Here is a 20,984-nt window from a genome sequence, read left to right as displayed (position 1 = left end):
CAAATCTGTAGGGAATAGTATGCGGGCATGAGACCAATGTCGGGTTCAGGACAATATCAATGCGACAACAAGGGGAGACAGACATGCAGTGACATTTTCCTAACGTTGGTAAGACTCAGCCAAGACTCGATGGCCGAGAGGCGCAAGGAACATAGAGGCGGATCGGCCGCTGTTTTGGCTCCTTTTTCCGCGCTCTCTATAATTTTCCTTTTCCGACAGTTGCAGTTGTGAAGATCAGCAGGGATCGGGGCTCCTATCGCATTTGATAGGGCGCCGTTTCGGTGCCTAGTCCGAATACTGACACCAGCCGATGGCGCCTAGTCTCTGAAACAGCTCTTTTTCCGGATCTCGTCGTAAATCGTATCTGCAATCCGAGGTCTGCGTCAAAGAGACGGAAAAACATGCCCATCGCAGACGCCTTGTCCTTGTACTAATAGCCTGTATGATGCCCTCCTGGCGCAGTCCTGAGAGAATCGTCCACCTGCTGCTCATTGTCCTGGATAGGCACCAATATCTGCTGCTCGGGAATCGTGGCGTCTAGTAGGCATCTATCTGTCGATGGAATAGTAATCACGCTGGGCGCTGGTTGAGGATCTTCAGCTTCTGGAAGCGTCTGCATGGCTCCCGGCTGGCGGTGGCCGAGCAGCGTTGAGATGCGGCAAGCGGTGAGATGCCACACTGTGCTGGAGGCGGCGGAAGCGGCGGAAAAATCTCCACCAACCTGACTGCCTGCTTTGGTGCTAGAAACAAGACAAGGAAGAGACGGGGACTGGGACCTCGAATCTTGAATTGTTGCATGCTGCACTGTAGAAATGATGGTCAAGTCCCTGTTTGGGATGCCCTCCAGCCCCCACGATATGCAGCCCGGCGTGTTGGAGTTTAGTTCAAGGCCGCTAAATGGGGGTTCGCAGCGCCATCGGCCAATCAGCGTCGCTGGCGGCTGCTGACAAACGCGGCTAGGGCTGGTGCGAAAGGCGCCCGGCACGGAACTCGCACTGGAGGTCACACTGAAGAAGCCCGCTGAAGCCACGCACTGAAGCCACTGAAGGTTCCACCGCAGCATCGCTAACCAGCCCGCTAGAGTGCCAGCCCCTGCCAGCCTACCGACTGCCTAAGGCGGTTAACCCTGCTGCCGCGGCGCTGGAACCGCAGCGTTTGATGCGCTTACTAATGGCGTGCTGTCAGAGCTAATCGGCTCTAGCGCGCCCCAAGCAGCCTAGCCGACTGACATTAGCTAATTGCGCCGGAGAGCCCGTCCCTGGTTCATGTTATCATGGCGTCGTGCTTCGATCCAGCAATAATACCTCGGGGCGGCTGCTGGCTTAGCTCACACGTGTTGGAAGGTTTCAGCAGCTTGTGTGGAGAGGGACTGTTCAGAGAAGCCAGCCATTTATTTGCTCGGTAAGCAAGCCCGAAAAGAGACTCGGCGTCTGGCTCATCAGACTACAAATTCCAGACAGACTTGGCCTGGCTCCACAACTCGACAACGACTCTGCAACTACAGACACAACTCAACTGCGGATATTTGCTCGGGGCCTCCAATCAAGAGCCGGTGGAATCTGCCGTTGGGAATAGTGGAATCTCCCGCTGTCCAGGACCAGGACCAGGACCTCGACGCCTTGACGCCTGGCTGCCTGAGCCTGGGGCTTCCTTGCATCTCTTATGCTCCATGCTTGCTCCCAGACGCACAAGCGAACTCTCACAACCCGGCTCCCGCGCAAGCTCTTACTTGTAGGGCTGGGCTTGCGCTAGCAATCTGCAGGCGTCAGGAAGGGTCACAGCTTCAGGCACTACTGCCGCCACTGCCTTGAGTCCTGAGTCCTCGAGTCTCGAGTCTCGTCGTCATCCCCTGGCAACGAACCAAGAGACCAGACACCCCGGGCTCTGATCCATACCAGACGCAGACACAGGCCTGGGACAGACCAGCACTACACCACGTCCTGGACCTACCATTGGCCCAGCACTTGAGCCAACACCAGACCCCATACCTACCTTTGCAGGTACACGCCTATACGTACCTACAGTTACCTCGGTAGCGAGTTCTCAACCTGGTAAGCATTGTTTCTTGTCATTTGCGGCGTCCCTGCGGTGTGGTGCGGTGCGGACTCGTCAGCGAAGACCGCAGCTCACCGAAGCGGACCAATGCGGATGAATAAAGACTGCGCCCTAGCATCGATTCTTACAGAATAGCTTTTCTAGCACTATCACTTATTATTGGCATATTCGTTCCAGGTGCCCCGCGCCGTTTCTGATCCTCCCGACGTCACACTCAATCTTATCAGGTGCTTTCCACTTGCGTCTTCTTTTTATTAGTATCTAGGATTTTCTCATCCATTTTATTCTCCTGACTCGAGATTATTATTTCAAAAATTTCCGACTCTGCTCTTGGGACCGCGACGTGGGCTCGACTAATCAATTGGACACGATGAGTCGACTATCTCGACACGAGGGCAGGTCCCCCCTGCCGTCAATGCAGAGTGAAATCTCAATTCTCAACGCCGAAAAGTATGGAGAGGAGCCCAGACGCACGCGATCTTCCAATGGAAAACGGTCGATTTCAGAAGATCACGACGACGACGACGACGATGGAGTTCAGAAGAAGAGATCCAGGGGCCGTCCACGATTGGATACCAAGGACGAAACCGCCGCCGATGTGAGTAGCCCGTCTGCTTGCCCGCTTGTTTGATATCAGGTTCAGAGCTGTTTGCCTTCTTTCCATTACTATTCTCATCTTGTTCGTCGCTACCATGACTCGTGGAGCATTCACAACTTCTTGTTCTCCATCTGTCTCCATGAACCCTTCTCCGAAGATCAACTCTATACGCAATAGACCCACTTGAATTCTTTTTTTATTTTATTTTTGAATTTTCTTCTTTGATTGATGGTCCGCATTCCACGAGAGTTGCAGTTCTAATCTTCTCGTTTCATTGCAGCGTCGTCGAACTCAAATTCGTCTTGCTCAGCGAGCGTACAGACACCGCAAAGACACTGCCATCACCACTCTTGAGCAAAAGGTTAAAGATCTAGAGGCCTCAAACGAGGCCATGAGCAAGGAGTTTACTAAATTCTACGACATCATCTTGGCTGAGGGCATTTTCGATATTGCCCCTCATGCTGCGCCTCGCCTCAGACTCATTGCGGATCGACTGCTCCGCATTTCTAGCATGGTCGGCACCAGCAGCATCACATCCGAGAGCGAGGATTCCATCATGGCCAAGCCTGCGGGAGCTCGAAAAGGCCTCAGCGACGTGAGCATGCACCATGGCCATCAGACAACTGGCTTGGGAGAATCGGATCTCTCAAGCTCGGCTTATCCTACTATTCCGCATCACTCTAGTTCCTTCAACTACGAAGTCATCACCCAGGCCACACCAAACAACGCCAGCTTCCCATTCTTCACCTCCATGGAGTCGTCCTCTTCGCAGCCGCCAAGCAGTAGCTTTCTAAGCACCTCTCTCAACAACCCTTCGCCCTACCCTCGACTCTCCTCTCCGACATATGGCATTCAGGAACGCTTCAGCAAGAGGCTGCAGCGAGTGACTTTGGAGTGCGGCCTTAGATTGGCCACCATGAAGAACCCGCCGCCCGACCGGTACGCGACTGTTTTTGGCTTCAGTTTACTCTTTGAATCCCGTGATTCGATTATTCGACGATTAGCAGCAAGTCTGAAGAAGATACAGAGCGAGGGAGTAGACTGGAAGTTCCCAGCGCCTTCGATGCAAAATGACCAGTTTGGATATCTTGAAAATCAGTTTTCTTCGGCTACTTCGGAGGAATTGAATAACGCGCTACTTTCAATAACCAAATCAGCTTCGGGCTTCTCCAACATGCCCCAATTCGGAACCCAGTCTCAAGCTAATTCTGATGAAAAAAATGAGCATCGGATACGAATACTTTGCCAGAACTTTGAGGGCGAATTCTTCACAGCAGACGAAGTAGAGCTATTCCTGCGCCGACTGGGTCTAGCCATTCCTCCGAACGTTGACTATGTCGATTCCGAGTTGGATCTGAACGAACTACAAGCCGCCGACGAAGCGAGCACCAAAAGCAACTTTGCTAGCATTGGGCTTTCTCCTGGTAGCTCGGGCATCAGCGGAATTCAAGGCAGCATGTGGCCGATGAATAGCCCGGGTGATTTCGGAAGCTCTCTCCGAGGAGACTCTCCAGGTCAGAATGAGGAATCCATTGAGTTTAGTGACAAGACTGACCTAGATGGAGGATTAGTTTCGTTTATGAATAACCACGACTTCAACCACATGTGGCCTACGGGTTCCAACTGGTCCAAGACGAAAGTTTCAGTCGACGTGGGCCGATTAGTAGACGGTATGTGGGCATTTGCTTTTATTTCTCTCTCATTACTTCATGTATCAATGTTCCTTTTTACTAACACATTTCATTAGAATTGGTGAACGCATCAGTTTGTCTAGGAAGGACGCCTGGTATACGACCAAAGGATGTTATCAAGGCAGTCAAGGTTGCTGCCGGCCTATCACCTGCTCATGCACCATAAACCAAGTCGATTCCGACGAAAAGAATCTTGGACATAGGGGCTTCACGAGCTGCTACGCAAATTATCATACTATTACTACTCAACGACAAGCGATCATTGTAAACGATGTTTGAAACAGAAATTTAAGGATATTACACGGCTTTTGGGGATAGAGAGCGGACTGGAGAAGTTGATCTAGGGGCACATCAAGTTCAGCCCATCTATTATTTGATTTGTGGAGCAACGGGAGTTACGCAGGATATACCACTTGAAGTTTAAAGGCTTACGGAATTTTTATCATTATATTGGCGGAAAGCGGAATGTTACATTCTTTGTTCAACACTATTTTCTTTTTCTCAACTCTCACGAAACCTTATGGGAACGGAGATATGCTTTTTTTCACTGTCATTTCTACGGATATTAATGCTGACATCCGGTGGGGGGAAACCTTTTGTTGAATGACGGAAAAGGTTATACGCAGAATTACTACTAAAGGCAATAGCCTGGGAAATATCGCATAGGGCGGCTTGTACTTGTAACATGGCTAGTTGAGAACCACGAGACAACAGGGGCTATCCTGGGTTGTTACTAGTAAACGTACATGACTTGACAAGATGCAAGTATCAATTCATGATTCGTGGTGGATCGACGAGGTTGAAGACTATGACTCTGTTTAGAACCCAAATAAAGCTACGCTGGGGGCTGTACTTGCTTGGCATTTAGAAACCCGCGGGCCAGTGAGATGCCGCAATAGGCAGGTGACCCGCCCGCCTGGTCAGATACCATGGAGGAATATCAAGCCGTTGCAATCTGCTGGTTTGTATCGTATCATGTATTTTTAAACTCTATCACCGACGCCCGATACACCCGCCGCCTGTCTCCTAATTCTATTTCGAGGAAAATCGATCCAATCGTCTTTTCGATTGTAAACAGCATTCTCACACACCCCCCTTCTTCCCGGAAGTTAAAACAACCGTCCGAGGAAATAACAGAACTCCACCACGGCTCGGCGTCGCCGATAACCAGCCTATTCCCCGCAAGCCTCTTTTTTTTTTGCTGCTAACGCATCAATCTCCTCATGCAGTAATTGGTTCCTATTACAGTTATTATACTAAGAATTTCACTATTGTTGCTTTGCTTCTTATTATACATAAAACAGGACGAAGAAAAGACATGGAGTACCGAGAGCCGCTCGCGTCGTTTGTGCCGCGGACAAAGATCCAGCCTCGATTGATTATCCATGGGGGCGCGGGGAATATCCGGCGTGAGAACTACCCCTCTGAGAAATATGCCGCTTATAGGAACGCTCTTCTTGCGATTGTGAGTGAGAATAGCTTTTTTTTTGGTGTAAACTGTGACAGACTCTCTTTTGTATCGCTAGTAAAACTTTATACTCTATTTACCCTTCTTTGTGTATCATTCTTTCTATTGTATGAAGGATATGTAGGGCTAATGTAGAGAGATGAATTCATCATGTAGGTTTCCAACACTCAACAATACATGAACTCGTCTTCAAAAAGGACGAATCCTCAATCGCCATATGAGAACCACCCAGTAACACAAGAAAAAGAAGCCCCTCTTCACCATGGCCCTTCAGCCCTAGAAATCGCCACCCACGCCGTCGCCCAGCTCGAAGACAATCCCCTCTTCAACAGCGGCCACGGCGCCGTCTTCACCCGCGACGGCATCAACGAGCTCGAAGCCTCCGTCATGGTCTCGCGGGGCCTCAAGAAGCGCGGCGTCGGCGTCATGGGCCTGCGGCGCGTGCGCAACCCGATCCTGCTCGCGCGCAAGATGCTCGAGCACGGCGAACAAGATCTTGCAGCGTCGTCACACGCCTCTTCTTCTCTTTTGCTAGATGTGGATGTACCGTCTGCGCAGGGGCACACGCAGCTTCATGGTGAGACAGCGGAGAGGCTCGCTGAGCAGTATGGCCTTGAGATAGTGGACCCGGGGTACTTTTTCACGCAGCAGCGCTGGGACGAGCATGTTCGTGCGTTGGAGAGGGAGAAGCGCGGACTTGGCTTGGGGACGTGGCATGCGGACGAGTATCTCCCGCAGGGAACTTGCGGAGCTGTTGCGTTGGATGCGGAGGGCGTGATCTGCGCGGCGACGAGTACGGGTGGCATGACGAACAAGCTCACCGGGCGTATTGGCGATACTCCCGTTGTAGGGGCCGGATTCTGGGCTGAAGAGTGGGAAGATGAAACTCAAGAGTTGTCAACATGGGAGAAGCTCACAAGTCAAGTGAAGAGGGCGCAACCGGGGATCAGTTTCGCGGGCCCGTTGAAGGGCTTGCTTGCAGACTGCTTTCCTACCCCCTGGATGTACTCGCCCGTCAACTTGGAAGAAACTCAACGCCTCCGCAGAACAAACTCCACGACTTCGACTCGGTCCATCGGCGTATCGGGAACAGGCAACGGCGATTCCTTCCTACGCATCAACGCCGTCCGTACCGTCGCCGCCATCGCGAGATACAAGCCCCTGGCTGGCAACAAGGCGCTGTCCCAAGTGGTTGGTCCAGGAGGCGATCTGCAAAAGAGTGCGGGCGATCGCTGGACGCTCACAGGTGAAGGAGAGGGCGGGATGATTGGCATCGAGTGCACGCTGGTGCGAGACGAAGATGGGAATGCGGTGGGCGTTCGATCGGAACTGCTGATGGATTATAACTGCGGCGGAATGTGGAGGGCGTGGGTCGATGATGAGGGTAAGGCGGTGATGAGCGCTTGGTCGAATGGATCTGTGGACGAGCTGTGAATTGGAGACATAAGATTAACAATTTAGAAGAGACATCTGAGTGATGAGAATATCCCTATTCAATTCATTCCTTGTTATTTGTTGGTTTAGAAGTGATGCAGGCCATCACCAGGCCATTCCTCCAGGAACAACTTATACACAAGCGGCATGGCATTGACATCGTCTCGTCTTGCCCCAGCCGGCTCTTCTTTTGTAGATATTCGTACATGTGATCATTTCACCAACACCGACTCCTTCCTTGCTACCCAAGCAACAAGGTCCATTTACCCTGAATTCGCTTGTTCCCTCGTATTTTTCCTTCGCAGACCCAGGCGAAGAGCCCATTGGTATTTCCCTCCACATCTATAATTCACGGAAAACGCCTGTGCGATGCGATTTACAGATGATCCATAGATATCGGTTTCCTTTTCTCAGGTTTCGTTCTTCCCAGTTTTCCTTCTCCTTGTTCGTTTTCGACTGAGTTCTCATCTTCGCTGCATCCCTGGCGCCGCAGTCTGCAGGAAGAGAACATGATATAGTTGTGCATCAAGGCCATAAAAAAAGACCAGTAAAGCGGAATAAAAGACAATTAAGAATAAAAGGCAGAGTTGAGAGGCATAAAGTCGATACAATTCGACTTTGTTCTTTTCATTTCGTCGCAGGTAATATTTTCTTTCGCTTGTCGTTTACAAAGCCTGGATTTCCGAGTTCGGGGGCGGCTGGGGCATCTCCAGCTTGGTTGATCCGGCCATCATCTTTCCAAAGGCGATACCGACGCCCTCGATGACGGCCAGAAGAACGGCGCAGCCAATGGCATTGTTTCGGGCAGCCTTAACACCGCCACGGAAGGCAAGGGAGCCACCGGTGAAGAAACCGGCACTATGAAATGGGATGTCAGCGAAACTGAATTGTTTTCCTCAGAATTGATTCAATGCATACATGATGGCGTTGTAAGGATCTTCCTTCTTTCGGATGCCCTTGACGGTGCAGTCAAATGTCGAGAAGAGACCACCCCAGACACCGAAGTTGCCGCCCAGGACGGGCGCTCGCATCTTGACGGCGGTGATGGCACCGATTCGACGCTCGCCGTAGGGAGAGTTCCGGAAGCCCTTGATGCCGTGCCAGATGGTTCCACCGATGGCCTGTAAAGATAGAATGGTCAGTCTGCTGTAACTAGATATAGTCCGTACACTCGGCATCAGTGAGGCCCGCAGTGACAAGGCCTGCCAATGCCTGAATGTGGGTGTGATGGAGAGAGGCTTTTGTCAACGTACACCCATGGCAAAGGCACCGCCAAAGTCATTGAGAATGACCCAAGGGCAGGGGTCGCGTCCGTGATCCATGGCTGAGAATGATTGTGAGGCACCGAGAGAGGAAGATCGGGAGGTGGCGGAGGATCCGAAGCGGGAATCGAGGTGTGGTGAGAAAAAAGTTGGGTTTGCGTCGTGACGACTTTTTTGGAGTTCTGGAAAATCCGGGCCGACGGCGCCTGTTCCGTTTTCGCAGACGTGGGGCCCCAGTGGCGGAATGCGTTCCGTTAATAACGGAATCACATGATATGCTCGATACGGGGGTAGATTTAAAACGGAGCTGGCTAGTCAGCCGCCGTCATTAACGGGCACTTACACAGCCATCGTTGACCATGATGATCAAAGCTTGACTGCTCTTATCAAAACCCCAGCAGTCATCTAGCTCGGAAAAAAGAGTTCTGCCAAATTTTAGAGTATAAGAAGTTTGAAAGCTACTATGGTCAACAAGTTTCCGTGAATGCAGTCTATTTAATAGGAGAACGAACAGTGCGTATACGCACTCAGCCACATTGTCACGACCAAGGCCTCTAACAAAGAACAAGAAATGCGACAAAAATAGGATTGTGTAGACAAGTAAGTCATCAATCTTTCCACAATCTGACCTAAGATAAGAGTCTCATATCCATCGAACCACGTGGCAGCCTTTACCAGATCCCCCAATTTTAGGAATGCTTCCCTTGCTAGTGGCCGTTCTCATCAGCAACTCCAACTTTCAGCTCGGCTTCGGCTCTCAGAGCGGCTTCGGCTCACAGCCTTGCTTGAACCCCGGTGCGTAGCGGCGTTGATAACCCCACCTGCATCGCGGATGTGTAAACGCCAAGCTTGCTATTTCGACCTCATCTATACATCAATTAGACATGTTAGGCTAGCGTTTAGGCTCATTTGACACCAAAGTGACAACAAGGATATACAACACGCGTGACTATTGACCAACTTCATTGGCTTCTAGAAAGACCTTTTCGGCCATCCGAAATAGGCAATGGGTGCATAGAATGGTGACTGCTCGTCAAGAAGGATTCACATGCGGGTCCGCATCGCCGGGACCCACCGCGGCGTCTTGCCCGAAGTGGCTCGCCGAAATGGCTCTCCAAAGAAGCTCCAAAGGTCTTGCACTGGGTGATTGAGTATAAAGAAAGACTTGTTGTACAATTCCATCATTCCATATCGTCTCTCTTTTCTTGCTTCTAATATCTTTACCTTCGCCAGAGCACAAAATCTGCCCATCATGCCTCTCAGAATTGCCCCGGCTACAGAAGCCGACATGATTCGCTCCAGCGAAATCGAAAAGCGTGCCTACGGACCCAACAAGTCCAGTGCTGTCTTCTTCCCCGGAGAGGGTATGAAGACTGAGGACCGTATTGCCATTATGATTGCGAGAAAAAACGAAGAGCCAGCTTTCCAAATGATGAAGGTCGTCGATACAGACTTGGAGGCAAAGGGCGAAGATGGCATTATTGCATGCACTCTATGGTTCATTTGGTCCGGGGACCTCAGGCCGAGCAAGCCTAAGCGCACCTGGGGACCTGGAACAAATGTAGAGGCGTGCGATGCCTTCTTTGGGGAGATGGATCGAAGATGGTGGGCTAGATTTGAAGGCAAGCCGCATGTTTGTGAGTTGCTCCTCGTGATCTTGGGATAAGCTATAACTGCGATGTATGATGACGGCAAGGCTAATGTCTGTAGATCTCAAACTTCTTCACACCGACCCTGACCACCAGAGACGAGGCGCCGGAAGCAAATGCCTAGAGTGGGGAACCGCAGAGGCTGACAGATTGGGGCTCGTATCATATCTTGAGTCTTCTGAAGAGGGGAGACCATTATATGAGAAGTTTGGCTTCAAAGAAGTGGATAGAATTGTCGTGGATTTATCGAAATGGGGCGCCTCTACCCAGGCCAAAGCTTATCAAATGGTCCGCGAGCCGGTCTCGAATTAAACTATGCGTAGTAATAGCTAATAGTGTAGGATTACATTCAATCCAACGTGTTTAATAAGTAAACGGAAACTTTGTATAGTACCCCAATCCTGTTCCAATCAATATATGCATCTTGCGCTTCAGCCATAGCGTGGGCTACTGCTGCTACTGCTGCCACTGCTTTGTACCCATCTGACAGTCATATAATCTATAGTTTTTTTCCCGGTAAATAAAGGCGCAGTATCAGCTATACCCACTAGTAGAGCTAGCAACTTTTTTTTTGTGCCTGCCTTGGAAAGTTCAATCGAGTTTCTACGATGCAAATTGATCCTTCCATAAGATAGTATGCAGATGCCTACTCCTGTCTCAGGTCTCGTCTCTGGCCTCAGCAGCGACAGTAAAAACAGCAGCAGCAGCAGCAGCGGCGGCGGTAGCGACAACGGCGACGATGAAGATGAAAATGATGATGATGGAGATGATGGCGAGGAGGATGACGATGGTGATGTTGGCGGTTTTCGCACAAGCCAGCAACACGGAACCACCCGCCCCCGCAGCCACCAGTTCGGACGAAAGTGCTCTTTATTACCACTACGAATTGAGCACCATCATCTACAACTACATCAGCTCCTCCGCTCTGGTGAACGTGTTGTGGTGGTTCTATGTCCAATTTGTGAAAGCTGCCCCTGCCTCTGCCGCCGCCGCCTCAGCCATGTCCCTCGCCCCTCGTGGCCCTCGGGATGAAAAGGTGCAAGATGGCAAAGATGGGGAAAGGGGGACCCCGGCGCTGTCGTTTTGTTGCGCCGCCCTCTCACGGCCAAGCATCCGGCTGCGGCTTCAGCCTCAGAGATTGCAACAGCAGCAAAAACAGCAACAATGACGACGGCGAAGATGGCGACGATGGCAATGGTGATGATGATGATGGCCTGGGCAGCCCCTTGAGCCGTAGCCTCTCTGCCCTCTTTCTAATATGGGGCTCGGCAATACCTACAAAACCTCGTGTTCTGTTTGTGCCGGCATCACCGGTGCTTCAGTAGATGGAAAAAAGCATCCGCCGCCCTAGAATCAAATCCCGGTCCCAGATGAAGCGACACCAGTGGAAGCGACGGCAACGGCTGTTTCTCTTTCTCTCTGCTCTAGCAGACTCAAATGGTTGCGGGACAACCCCTAGATTCGATTCTGGCCCTGCATTTAGCCCTAGGTTCTCCACCACCCTGGCTCCGATCCCAACATCAGCAGCAGCAGCAGCAGAACAAGGATGGCAACAATGAAGACGACATTCGCGGCAATGACGAAAATGCTTCCCCCCCCCCCTCGATCTTGCAGAGTCGGAGCCACAGCCTCTCTCCTTCTTTAGCCCATAGCTCTATTAGGTCCATAAAGTGGCTTGTTTTGTTTGCGCCTGCGTCCGACAATTGGCGTGATGTCATAACGAGGACAGGGGTCCCCCACTGGATGTCGCAGCCGTTGCAGCTCTGCCGACCTCTGGGGTTACCAGAGAGTAGGAGGGAAGAGGGAGCAGAGTGGTAGGAGGGAGATAAGGGGTAAGCGGGGATCAAGGGGACCAAAGGCGGCGCATCTGTCTCTTCCACAGTTAGGCCACGTATCTCGACTCCAACAACCTTGGATTGAAACAGACCCAGCATATGGCGACAGTAAAAGACAACAGCAACAGCTGCCACTCTTCCTCTTCTCCGCCCTTGCAGCTCTCGGCGTTGTCGTGGGTGGCAGAAGCAGGCGACCTAGAGCCCACAAGGGCATATCAATTGTCAATGAATGACTTGCTGGTGCGCGCATTGAGTCTACTTGTCATAGAATAGTTGTGATTAGCATGTCGACTTGCTTAATTACCTACTGTGTACTATCCTTATGCAGCAAACCTACCTACTTAGCTAGAGCAAAAAGCTTATAAAACAATCGAATCTGCATTCTAGATATATGGTCTAACTGATACCATAGAACGACAATACGTGCTTAAACACAGTAGCAGAAGTAGCAGAAGTATCAAAAGTAGCAGAAGTAGCAGAAGTAGTAGAAGTAGTAGAAGTAGCAGAAGTAGTAGAAGTAATAGAAGTAGCAGAAGTAGTAAAAGTAGCAGAAGTAGTAAAAGTAATAGAAGTAATAGAAGTAGTAAAAGTAGTAGAAGTAGTAGAAGTAGTAGAAGTAATAGAAGTAGTAGAAGTAGTAAAAGTAATAGAAGTAGTAGAAGTAGTAAAAGTAGTACAACTCGTCGATATTTCGCCCATGCCCTTCTTGCATACCCCATGCAAATCCATCTCCCATACCAATCCTTCTCCCATTCCAATCCATCCACCATGCAAATCCGTCTCCCATGCAAATCCTTCTCCCATGCAAATCTGTCCCCCATACTAATCCTTCCCCCATGAAAATCCATCTCCCATACAAATCCATCCGCCCATCAACAAGTTATTCCGAAATGCCCTAATTGTGAATCATGGTTTGTTGTAACTTCCTGGGTCTGAATGACGGTGGCAAGCGAGCAGAGTCGAAATCATTTTCGCAGCGCAGCAAATGGTTTGTATCCAGCAAATGTTTGAGTGTAGGGAATGGTTTGAGTGCGTGCAGCAGGTAGCTTGGTTGTTGATGTCTGTAGAGAGAAGAAGATGTTTGGCGAGGAGTTGAGGAAGGGCCCATTGATGTAGATGTTGGCAAGGACTTTTGATGAAAGGTCGGTCGTCTTTACGCCTGCATTTGATGAGGAGCAAGGCGATGGAGCTGCTTTGGCTTCGGCTTTGCTGATGATGATGATGATGATGCTTAATAGACCTGAACGGGTACGCTGAGTGATTGAAGCGTCTGACCCACAGTCTCCGTGGTTCAGGCCCCAGCCAGACAGGTGCTCTGGCTGGGGGGACGACCTAGTCCTTAGGGGCGCCAACGGGGCCGCTGCTGCTGCTGCTGCCGCTGCTGTTGCTGTTGCTGTTGCTGTTGCTGTTGCTGTTGTTGCTCCTGTTGTTGTTGTTGCTGCTGCTGCTGCTCCGGAGGGGGTGGGGCGGCGGCGGCCTCGGCCTCGGCGCGGGCGCGGGCGCGGGCTGCGAGCCAAACCGACACAACTCCCCAGAACCACCTGATCCCGTAAACTACCTTCTTGAGGATAAAGAAGTAGTTGTACAGGATCCGGCTTAACTTAAAGTAAAAGTCAAGCCGACCCCCGTCCGTAGAGGAGTCGGAACCGGGGGCAGGTGGTTCCGGGCCTGCTTTACCCAAAAGCAGGAACAACACCAAGACAATCATCATCATCATCGTCGTCGTCATCGTCGTCGTCGTCGTCTTCGTCTTCGTCTTTGTCTTCGTCTTCGTCTTTGTCTTCGTCTTCGTCTTTGTCGTCTTCGTCGTCTTCGTCGTCGCTGCTGTCGTTGTTGTTGTTGTTGTTGTTGTTGTTGTTGTTGGTGTTGCTGGTGTTGGTGTTGCTGCTGGTGCTGCTGTCGGTGATCCGGATGGTGTAAAAGAATGTCTGAGAGGATTGTTTATAAATCAAAAGAACCTTGCAGTTCGAGCAGAGGCAAGAACAACAGCGCCTCGCTTATTTCAGGAAGTTGCAGCACTGTTCCTGCTTCATCCGACCTCATCGATGGGAAGGTGCCATGACGTATCGGTAAATACGAGCTACAGCTGCAGTCGGATCCATGAAAAGAGCTGTCGCCATGTCCAAAAACAAAGAAGAGAAAAAGAAAGGAAAAAGAAGGAGAAAAAAAGAGAAAAGAAACGTATCAAATGTTCAACATAATGACAGTCGCTGTCAACGACTACATTGAAACTGTGCGCGTATTCGCAAAACAGATTTGTAGGACGCGGTGTCAATGATCTGTCTCGCTACTTTCCTTCCGATAACATGATGTCCGCCGTAAAAATTGCAACTACTTTGGCGCGAAGCAAAACAGCGACACCGCAGAAGATGCAAATGGTACACCATGGTACTAGGAAATTAATTTCTGTCGCTATGAGCTCCTGCTTATTAGGCGTAGCCGGCTTCATTCTTGGGCTTTTGCAGCTTCTCTCGTGCTTTTATGCGCTTTCCTGAACATCTAGCTAAGGTCCATATTCACTCCGGGAAGATATCATTTCCTGGCCGGCATCCGGGCTGCGCCTTCGACTTTGCTTTGCGGATTTGGAGACGGCCACCAGCATCAGCGACAGTGGCAAGAGAAGCTCAGCAAACGTTGATAACTAACAGGCCATCCCATTAGGCTGTTTGATTGGAGCCGCGGAGACTGTGGGCTGGAAGTTGCAATCATTCCAAGTGTGCCCGTTCAGGCGTGAAGGGCAACACCAGAGTTGAGCGGGAGGCAGTAGTAGTTAGATTGGATATTAGGCGTGTAAGATTCGCAGGCAAAGATGCAAGTATATTAGCGAGACTACAGCTATAATCAGTTTCCCCTTCTTCAGAATAGTTCATCGCGAGCATTGAATGGTCCATTCGGTGTTTGGTGAGTGACCTCGCTGATACCTGGCCGACCCAATCTTCTACCAATAACCCAAACGCGCGCATATAGTTTGAGGTCATATTTTTGTCGATGAGGGCTGCCCTCTCCCGCAAGCAAAGCAAGCCACTTAGGATCAGTTGGAGATGTTCCTGGGCCAAGATCCCGGTAGCAAGTATACTTAATCTTGAGATAGGAACCATTCACTTCTAAAACGCACTCTGCATCTGAATGGCATATTGTGCAAACAACAATTTGAGCGTAGGGCCCTTGGGAGCTGTTCCAGCTTTCCGTTGGATGCATTGCACATCGGGGCGGTTCGTTGCTTATGTTGGTCTGTATCTCAAGCATGCCGTTTTTATACTCAAATTTTGGTGGAGAGATACACAGGGTTTGATGCGGACACCCTGCAAAGTATTCTGATTTTTTGGTTCTATCGCTGAGATGACATCGCATTTTGCTGTCTTTGTACGAAGGTCCCGTGCCAGAAATAGATATCATTCAACCAGTCGTAGTAGCAGTATTGTCTGGAGGTATGCTTGTCATTGCAAGATAAGCTTTCGACAAGGTTTGTATCTGTTCTAGGGTCGAATTGGCGCCGGACGCACGCTAAGTGATCCAATGAGAGATGATAATTCACGACGTTATGAATAGGCAGAAGTGTAAGTGCTGAAGAAACTCCGGTATTAGGGGCTTTTGTTCTCATAGTTTGATTAGTACGCTTCTTCAATGCCATGAGGCTAGAGTTTTCCGGCTGATCAAGATGACCACGATTAGGGTTTCGTAACGAATTGTGCATGCGGCAACAGCCTTGATGATGCATGCAGAGGCATGGCTCGATACTGTCGTTGGCAACAGCATTCCCTGGCGTAGCTGTTACTTCGTTATACGAGGGAGGCATGGTGTTGACATTGACATTGTCCTCATCCTCATCATCCTCATCCTCCTCATCATTATCATCATCGGCGTCTTCAAGAGACCTATCTTCACAAACGGAAATTTTTTTATTCGGCAGCGGTTTGCTTGGCTTTTTATCGGCAGATTGGGCGCCAGGAGATGGAGAAGCATTGCGCTCGGAACGGCCACTTCCAAAGACGTCCCGGAGCTTAGTGGCAGCACTATTAAATAACTTGACCATAGTGATAATGACAGCATGTATTGATGGCGATAGAAAAGAAAAGAAGAAGAGATGGAATGCAAGGATATGGGTGAGGGGAAGTTGCGCTTTATGTAGTTCACAGGCTGGTCCATGATCGCCACAATTTGCCAGATGGCTTGAAGAGCGAAAGTTTACTTTAAGGCAAGATTCGAATACACCCGTATCAAATCCATCTTCAAACAGCTCTACGAGAAAGCCACAACCGCCGCGGCCCGTTTTACTAGTCGATGGCCCGATTCATATTAATCACCCAAAGCGCCTTTTCATCTAGAACGAGCGATAAGAGGAAAACAGCAGGTTTTGTGATAAATGGCGTTTGTGCCGAAAAGTTGACGAGAATATGATGGATGGTATCTTTATAATTGAGAAAAGTTAATGAAAGTGCACGCCTAGGCACGCTTCCACGATTCAACCCATATATCCACACGTCAAATTCGAGACAATCTGAAGATACGCAAACACAGCCACCGCCATTGTGTGATGAATGCCAATGGGAATAGCAGATGAAAAAATTAATCTTTGTGAGATAAAAGCAAGTATATGCACTTGTTATAGTGAGTGCATAGTTTGCAGACGCTATGACTGAAAGGCCCAGCTCAGCTGCCTTGCCGGTGAGTCAGTGAGGCTAAATCTCTTCTAACGCCAACGCGCAAAGCCACAGTGAATGCACGCAAGGAACGATTCACGCAGCCAAATGCCTTTCAAAAGCAATTACTCATACCTAATAGGCATAATGGATCTAGATAAATGATTCAAATTTTTACTAAGAGGAACATAAATAATGTGCTTCTCTCCATGAGAAAAGCATTGGCCCTGGGTCTCAATCAACTTGAGTCTCAATCAGCTAGCGAGTACCGTCCATCGTCCAGAATGCCGAAATCAGTAAATCAGTCTCAGCCCATCTACTTCTGGAGAGAGTCAGACTCCCACACAGGATGGCTCTCACAGTGGTACTACTTTCCATTCAAGGACGACAAAGATCCAGAAGTCGTCTATGACACTGCAGAACAGTACATCCATCACTGAAATCTTTGACTTTTATAATAAGGCTAATATTATGTACCTTATTCAGCTACATGATGTACCAAAAAGCAATCCTCTTCAACGACCACATCACCGCCGCCCAAATCATTCAACCAAGCCTCCACCCCCGCAAAATCAAGGCCCTCGGCCGCCAAGTCGCAAACTTCTCAGAAGCGACGTGGAACGCCAACCGCGAAGCCATTGTTCGGCGTGGCAATTATCTCAAATTCACCAATGCCGTGACAGAAGAAGGATTCTGCCTTGGAACCTCTTCGGATGGTATTCCCCTAATTAAGGGCTCTTTGAGGGTGACGCTGTTGGGGACGGGAGAGAGGGAGCTTGTGGAGGCGAGTCCGTTTGATAGGATTTGGGGAGTTGGGTTTAAGCCGGCGGATGCTGGTGCGAATAGGCGGAGATGGGGACTTAACTTGTTGGGCAAGGCTTTGATGGATGTGAGAGCCATGTTCAGAGAAGAGAGCGAGAGCAAAGTTCAAGAGGAGTAACTTGAAGATGAGTAGCTTTGTATTTCTCAGGGTCGACTAGCTGTTTGTATCGGGCTCATTATTATTGCTAAATCGTATGGTAAAACCAGGATAGCCTCGAACAGAGATCATCTTTCCAATTGCCCTTATATGCTTGGCCCATTTGGTGATTATTTCTATAGTCTATATCCCAGCCTCTCGCCCTTCCTTCATTTCCCTCCCAAGTCATCATCGTACACACAAAAGCGCCTCATATTAGACGCAGGTAGAGCGGTGTTTATATCATGGCATGATTTTCTTCATGCTCCCGAATCCCTTTTTTTCCATCCATTTTTTTGTATCGCGTTTTTAGTCCCTTGGATATATGCATCCTTCACAATGGTTTTGACGACATAATATACATATTAACACAGATCGGCAAGGCCCCCTTGCCAAGGATCACTCCCATGCTCCCGGACGCCGTGAATCATACAGAAACGAGTACAAGTCATGCTTTCTTTTTTTCGTCTTTCGCTTTTTTAGACCCAGTCTCTTCCGCTCTTTTGCATCTCAATCAGACGCCAGCCCCTAGTCTCGGGGTTGTTCACGTCCTCTGGTACTCTGGTGATACCAATGGCGTATGTCACCTGCTGCACCTTGTCTTCCATACCGGCCGCCAGCTCGTTGCTCTTGGCGTTGCGATAAACGTGGACCTCCTGGGTTCGGCATGTAATGATGAAGACAGGGATTTCGCCAGGATCCAGCATACGAGCTCTGAGGATGTCGACGTTTCTGATATCAAGAATGCGACCATCTGACTTCATGCCGGCTTGGAGGTATTGCTTGGTGAGCGCCTCGTAGACGGAGAACTGCGCAGCAGAAAGCCACACCTTGAGCGTCTCTGTGTCTCCCTTGACGTAGGCGTCCAGCACCTCGGGGAGAATGTACTCGCGCAGCTCCTGCAAGAAAGGCTCGGACCGGAAGCTCGGGTCCATGGAGCGGAACTTCTTGATGACCATGGCGGTCTCGTTCTCGGCAAAGAATCCGCCAATAGTGTCGGTGATGCTTCGAGCGGTGGAGATGAGGGGGTTTTCGGATTCTTCGTATTTGCCCTTCATGCTGAAGACTCCCTGGACAAACTTGTTGCTGTCGCGGAAATCTCTCCAGGCTTCCTTCCAGGCTGCATCCTTGTGCAGAGTGACATTGGTGCCAGCACTGACGAAATTGTTAGAACCCAGCTGACAAAGACGATTGGGGCGATAAACTTACTTGGGGTCTTCCTCAAGAACTTCATGGTCACCGCCACGAGTCTTCTCCCACTGCTCTCTTCTCTTCCTGCGCTCCTCTTTCTCAACCCATCCACCATATCTCGAGGAACTTCCATCATCAATGACATCCTTGACGTTTTTGAAGGCCTCGGTGTCTCGGATAGGCTTAGTCGCCTTGTCGAGCGCATCACCAGTAACGTTGGCAGCCTTGCGCACACCCTTCATGGCCGAGGTATCCCAAGTCCATGCTGCACCTTTTCCAATGGCGGTAGCTGTGGTTTTGACCGCCTTGGTTGTTGTTGATGAGATGGCGCTGGTGGACTTCTCGTAAGCCTCTCGAGCTCGTCGAACGGATTCGCTCTCGGTAAACTGGTTGGCAGACGCAGCAATCTGCTTGGTCGACTCGTTCCACTCTTGTGACTTTTTAAGCTCAGTGTTCATGGTCTCCATGAACACTTGCCAAGGTGTCTTGTCGCCATGGGGCGGAGGCGGCGGCAGGTCTTCCTTCTTCTCCTTGCCTTCGCCCTCGCCTTCAGCCTTGCCCTCCTCCTTGCCCTCGGTCTTCTCCTCTGAGTCCTTGGCCGGGTCTTCCTCAGACTTGGCCTTTTGCTCAGCGTCCTGAACGGGCTTCTCTTCGACGGGCTTTGCCTCGGTCTTCGGCTTATCCTCTTGCAGTCTCCGGCCGCTTACATGCAAGAACCGAGTTTGTGAAGCCGCTGAAGGAATTGGTAAATCGGCAGGAAGGAATCTGGATCTCAGCGGTGTAGAAACCGCAGTAGGAAGTGTCGCGCGCTCAATGCCCGCAGCATTGCGAGCTGGCTTTTGCGCAAGCTGAGAAGCTAGTCGAGCATATGCGGCGGGACATCGGCCATTAGCGGGGACAAAGCGAAGAGATGCTCTCGAAAGAGCATTTTCCGAATTGGCTGCGCTGCGGACAAGAGAATTCATCTTTGCTTTGGGGGAGGGAAAAGAAAAACAAAAACAGGAAAGAAGAAAAAAAAGTCTGCAAGTAACTGCAGCCCTTGGACGGAGCGGCGGAAGCGGTGGTGGGCAAGAAAGGATGTGGCTCATGTGCGAAGGAAATTTTGGTTTCGCGATGTCGGCTGGCGGCGGAAGGCAGGCGGACAGCCGGTAGAATGCCGGCAAAAGGCCACTTTGCGCCACTATGGCGGGCGGCCATTCCGAATGGGTGCGTGGGAAAAGTTTCCAAGGGCCTCTTTTTGGATCGATCTCGAGAGCCGACCAGCACGAAGACGACAAGGCGCAGACACAATGAGCCAGCCATTGAGAAGCTGCTTTGCGGCGCGACCGCTCGCCCGGATATCACAGAACATTGCAGCCAGGAATGGCGTGCAGAGCGCCAGGTTTCTGTCACAGACAAGCGCACGATGGGAGGACTCAAAAGATGCAAAGCCAGGCTCGCCCAAGACGGTGCCTCCGAAGCCTCGAACCGAAAACCTCCTCGAAAGCATCTGGGGCACCTCACTGGGATCCAGCGGCCGGTCCACGCAGCCTGATTCCATGGCCAGCCTCTCCCAGAGCATGGTCTTCCAGGCCCTCAACAAGTCCAACATCGATACCAGCGTCCTATCCGGCGCACCCTCACAGGCCACCCAGAAGAAGGAGGACGAGCTGGAGCCTTTCCACTTTCACATCTACGCACACAAGCACAACACACACATCACCTGCACAAAGCCGAACCGGGAGCCCATCATTTCCATGTCGTGCGGCAACATTGGTTTCAGAAAATCACGGCGGGGCACTTTCGACTCGGCCTATTCACTGACAAAATACGTTTTGGAGCGATTGATCCACACGGGGTGGCCCATGAAGATTCAGCGTCTTGAGTTGGTTCTACGAGGATTTGGTCAGGGCAGAGAGGCTGCGGTCAAGGTTCTAATGAGCCCAGAGGGCAAAGTGCTGCGGGACAAGATTGTGCGGGTTGCGGATTCAACGAGAATCAAGTTTGCAGGAACAAGGAGCGAGAAGCCCAGGCGTTTGTAGATGCTCGGTTGCATCAGTTATGTGTGATGATATATACAGCCGATTGTACCATATCTTGTACTACCTATACCAGATATAAGACAAAGAAAAAAGATGGAAACAAGAAAAAGCCGCCCAAGTTGGGCTACAAGGCGCAGTCCGTGAAGATGCCAAACCGATAAAATGAACTCCAAGTGCCTCCA

The 20,984-nt window shown here is 50.4% G+C and overlaps 9 protein-coding genes across 9 annotated transcripts; 5 read left to right on the top strand and 4 right to left on the bottom strand.

Moving 5' to 3' along the window:
* Positions 1–430: 430 nt before the first annotated feature.
* Positions 431–1,063, bottom strand: TGAM01_v203404 (hypothetical protein; the record flags this gene model as incomplete). Its single annotated transcript, XM_018801273.1, has 1 exon — positions 431–1,063. One exon carries the CDS (start codon positions 1,061–1,063, stop codon positions 431–433), a length of 633 nt encoding a protein of 210 aa, XP_018665544.1.
* A 1,362-nt stretch (positions 1,064–2,425) lies between these two features.
* On the top strand, positions 2,426–4,510 carry TGAM01_v203403 (hypothetical protein; the record flags this gene model as incomplete). The annotated part of the gene is made up of 3 exons (XM_018801274.1): positions 2,426–2,653; positions 2,934–4,323; positions 4,401–4,510. The coding sequence occupies 3 exons, from the start codon at positions 2,426–2,428 to the stop codon at positions 4,508–4,510; spliced, it is 1,728 nt and encodes a 575-aa protein (XP_018665545.1).
* Positions 4,511–5,989: 1,479 nt separating this feature from the next.
* On the top strand, positions 5,990–7,246 carry TGAM01_v203402 (hypothetical protein; the record flags this gene model as incomplete). Its single annotated transcript, XM_018801275.2, has 1 exon — positions 5,990–7,246. The coding sequence occupies one exon, from the start codon at positions 5,990–5,992 to the stop codon at positions 7,244–7,246; it is 1,257 nt and encodes a 418-aa protein (XP_018665546.2).
* Positions 7,247–7,911: 665 nt separating this feature from the next.
* Positions 7,912–8,568, bottom strand: TGAM01_v203401 (mitochondrial import inner membrane translocase subunit tim-17; the record flags this gene model as incomplete). The annotated part of the gene is made up of 3 exons (XM_018801276.1): positions 7,912–8,104; positions 8,165–8,367; positions 8,500–8,568. The coding sequence occupies 3 exons, from the start codon at positions 8,566–8,568 to the stop codon at positions 7,912–7,914; spliced, it is 465 nt and encodes a 154-aa protein (XP_018665547.1).
* A 1,192-nt stretch (positions 8,569–9,760) lies between these two features.
* Positions 9,761–10,469, top strand: TGAM01_v203400 (hypothetical protein; the record flags this gene model as incomplete). Its single annotated transcript, XM_018801277.1, has 2 exons — positions 9,761–10,145; positions 10,219–10,469. 2 exons carry the CDS (start codon positions 9,761–9,763, stop codon positions 10,467–10,469), a joined length of 636 nt encoding a protein of 211 aa, XP_018665548.1.
* Positions 10,470–13,331: 2,862 nt separating this feature from the next.
* On the bottom strand, positions 13,332–14,112 carry TGAM01_v203399 (hypothetical protein; the record flags this gene model as incomplete). Its single annotated transcript, XM_024549199.1, has 3 exons — positions 13,332–13,587; positions 13,670–13,920; positions 14,077–14,112. 3 exons carry the CDS (start codon positions 14,110–14,112, stop codon positions 13,332–13,334), a joined length of 543 nt encoding a protein of 180 aa, XP_024406037.1.
* Positions 14,113–16,916: 2,804 nt separating this feature from the next.
* TGAM01_v203398 (hypothetical protein) lies at positions 16,917–17,572 on the top strand (the record flags this gene model as incomplete). Its single annotated transcript, XM_018801279.1, has 2 exons — positions 16,917–17,056; positions 17,119–17,572. 2 exons carry the CDS (start codon positions 16,917–16,919, stop codon positions 17,570–17,572), a joined length of 594 nt encoding a protein of 197 aa, XP_018665550.1.
* A 497-nt stretch (positions 17,573–18,069) lies between these two features.
* On the bottom strand, positions 18,070–19,869 carry TGAM01_v203397 (hypothetical protein; the record flags this gene model as incomplete). The annotated part of the gene is made up of 2 exons (XM_018801280.2): positions 18,070–18,745; positions 18,800–19,869. The coding sequence occupies 2 exons, from the start codon at positions 19,867–19,869 to the stop codon at positions 18,070–18,072; spliced, it is 1,746 nt and encodes a 581-aa protein (XP_018665551.2).
* Positions 19,870–20,070: 201 nt separating this feature from the next.
* TGAM01_v203396 (hypothetical protein) lies at positions 20,071–20,802 on the top strand (the record flags this gene model as incomplete). The annotated part of the gene is made up of 1 exon (XM_018801281.1): positions 20,071–20,802. One exon carries the CDS (start codon positions 20,071–20,073, stop codon positions 20,800–20,802), a length of 732 nt encoding a protein of 243 aa, XP_018665552.1.
* Positions 20,803–20,984: the final 182 nt, after the last annotated feature.

This window comes from Trichoderma gamsii, assembly GCF_001481775.2.
Source record: "Trichoderma gamsii strain T6085 chromosome Unknown Scaffold_9.2, whole genome shotgun sequence".
NCBI classification, from domain to species: domain Eukaryota; kingdom Fungi; phylum Ascomycota; class Sordariomycetes; order Hypocreales; family Hypocreaceae; genus Trichoderma; species Trichoderma gamsii.
Note: the sequence above shows the minus strand (reverse complement) of the source record. Positions and strands in the feature narration are given on the sequence as shown.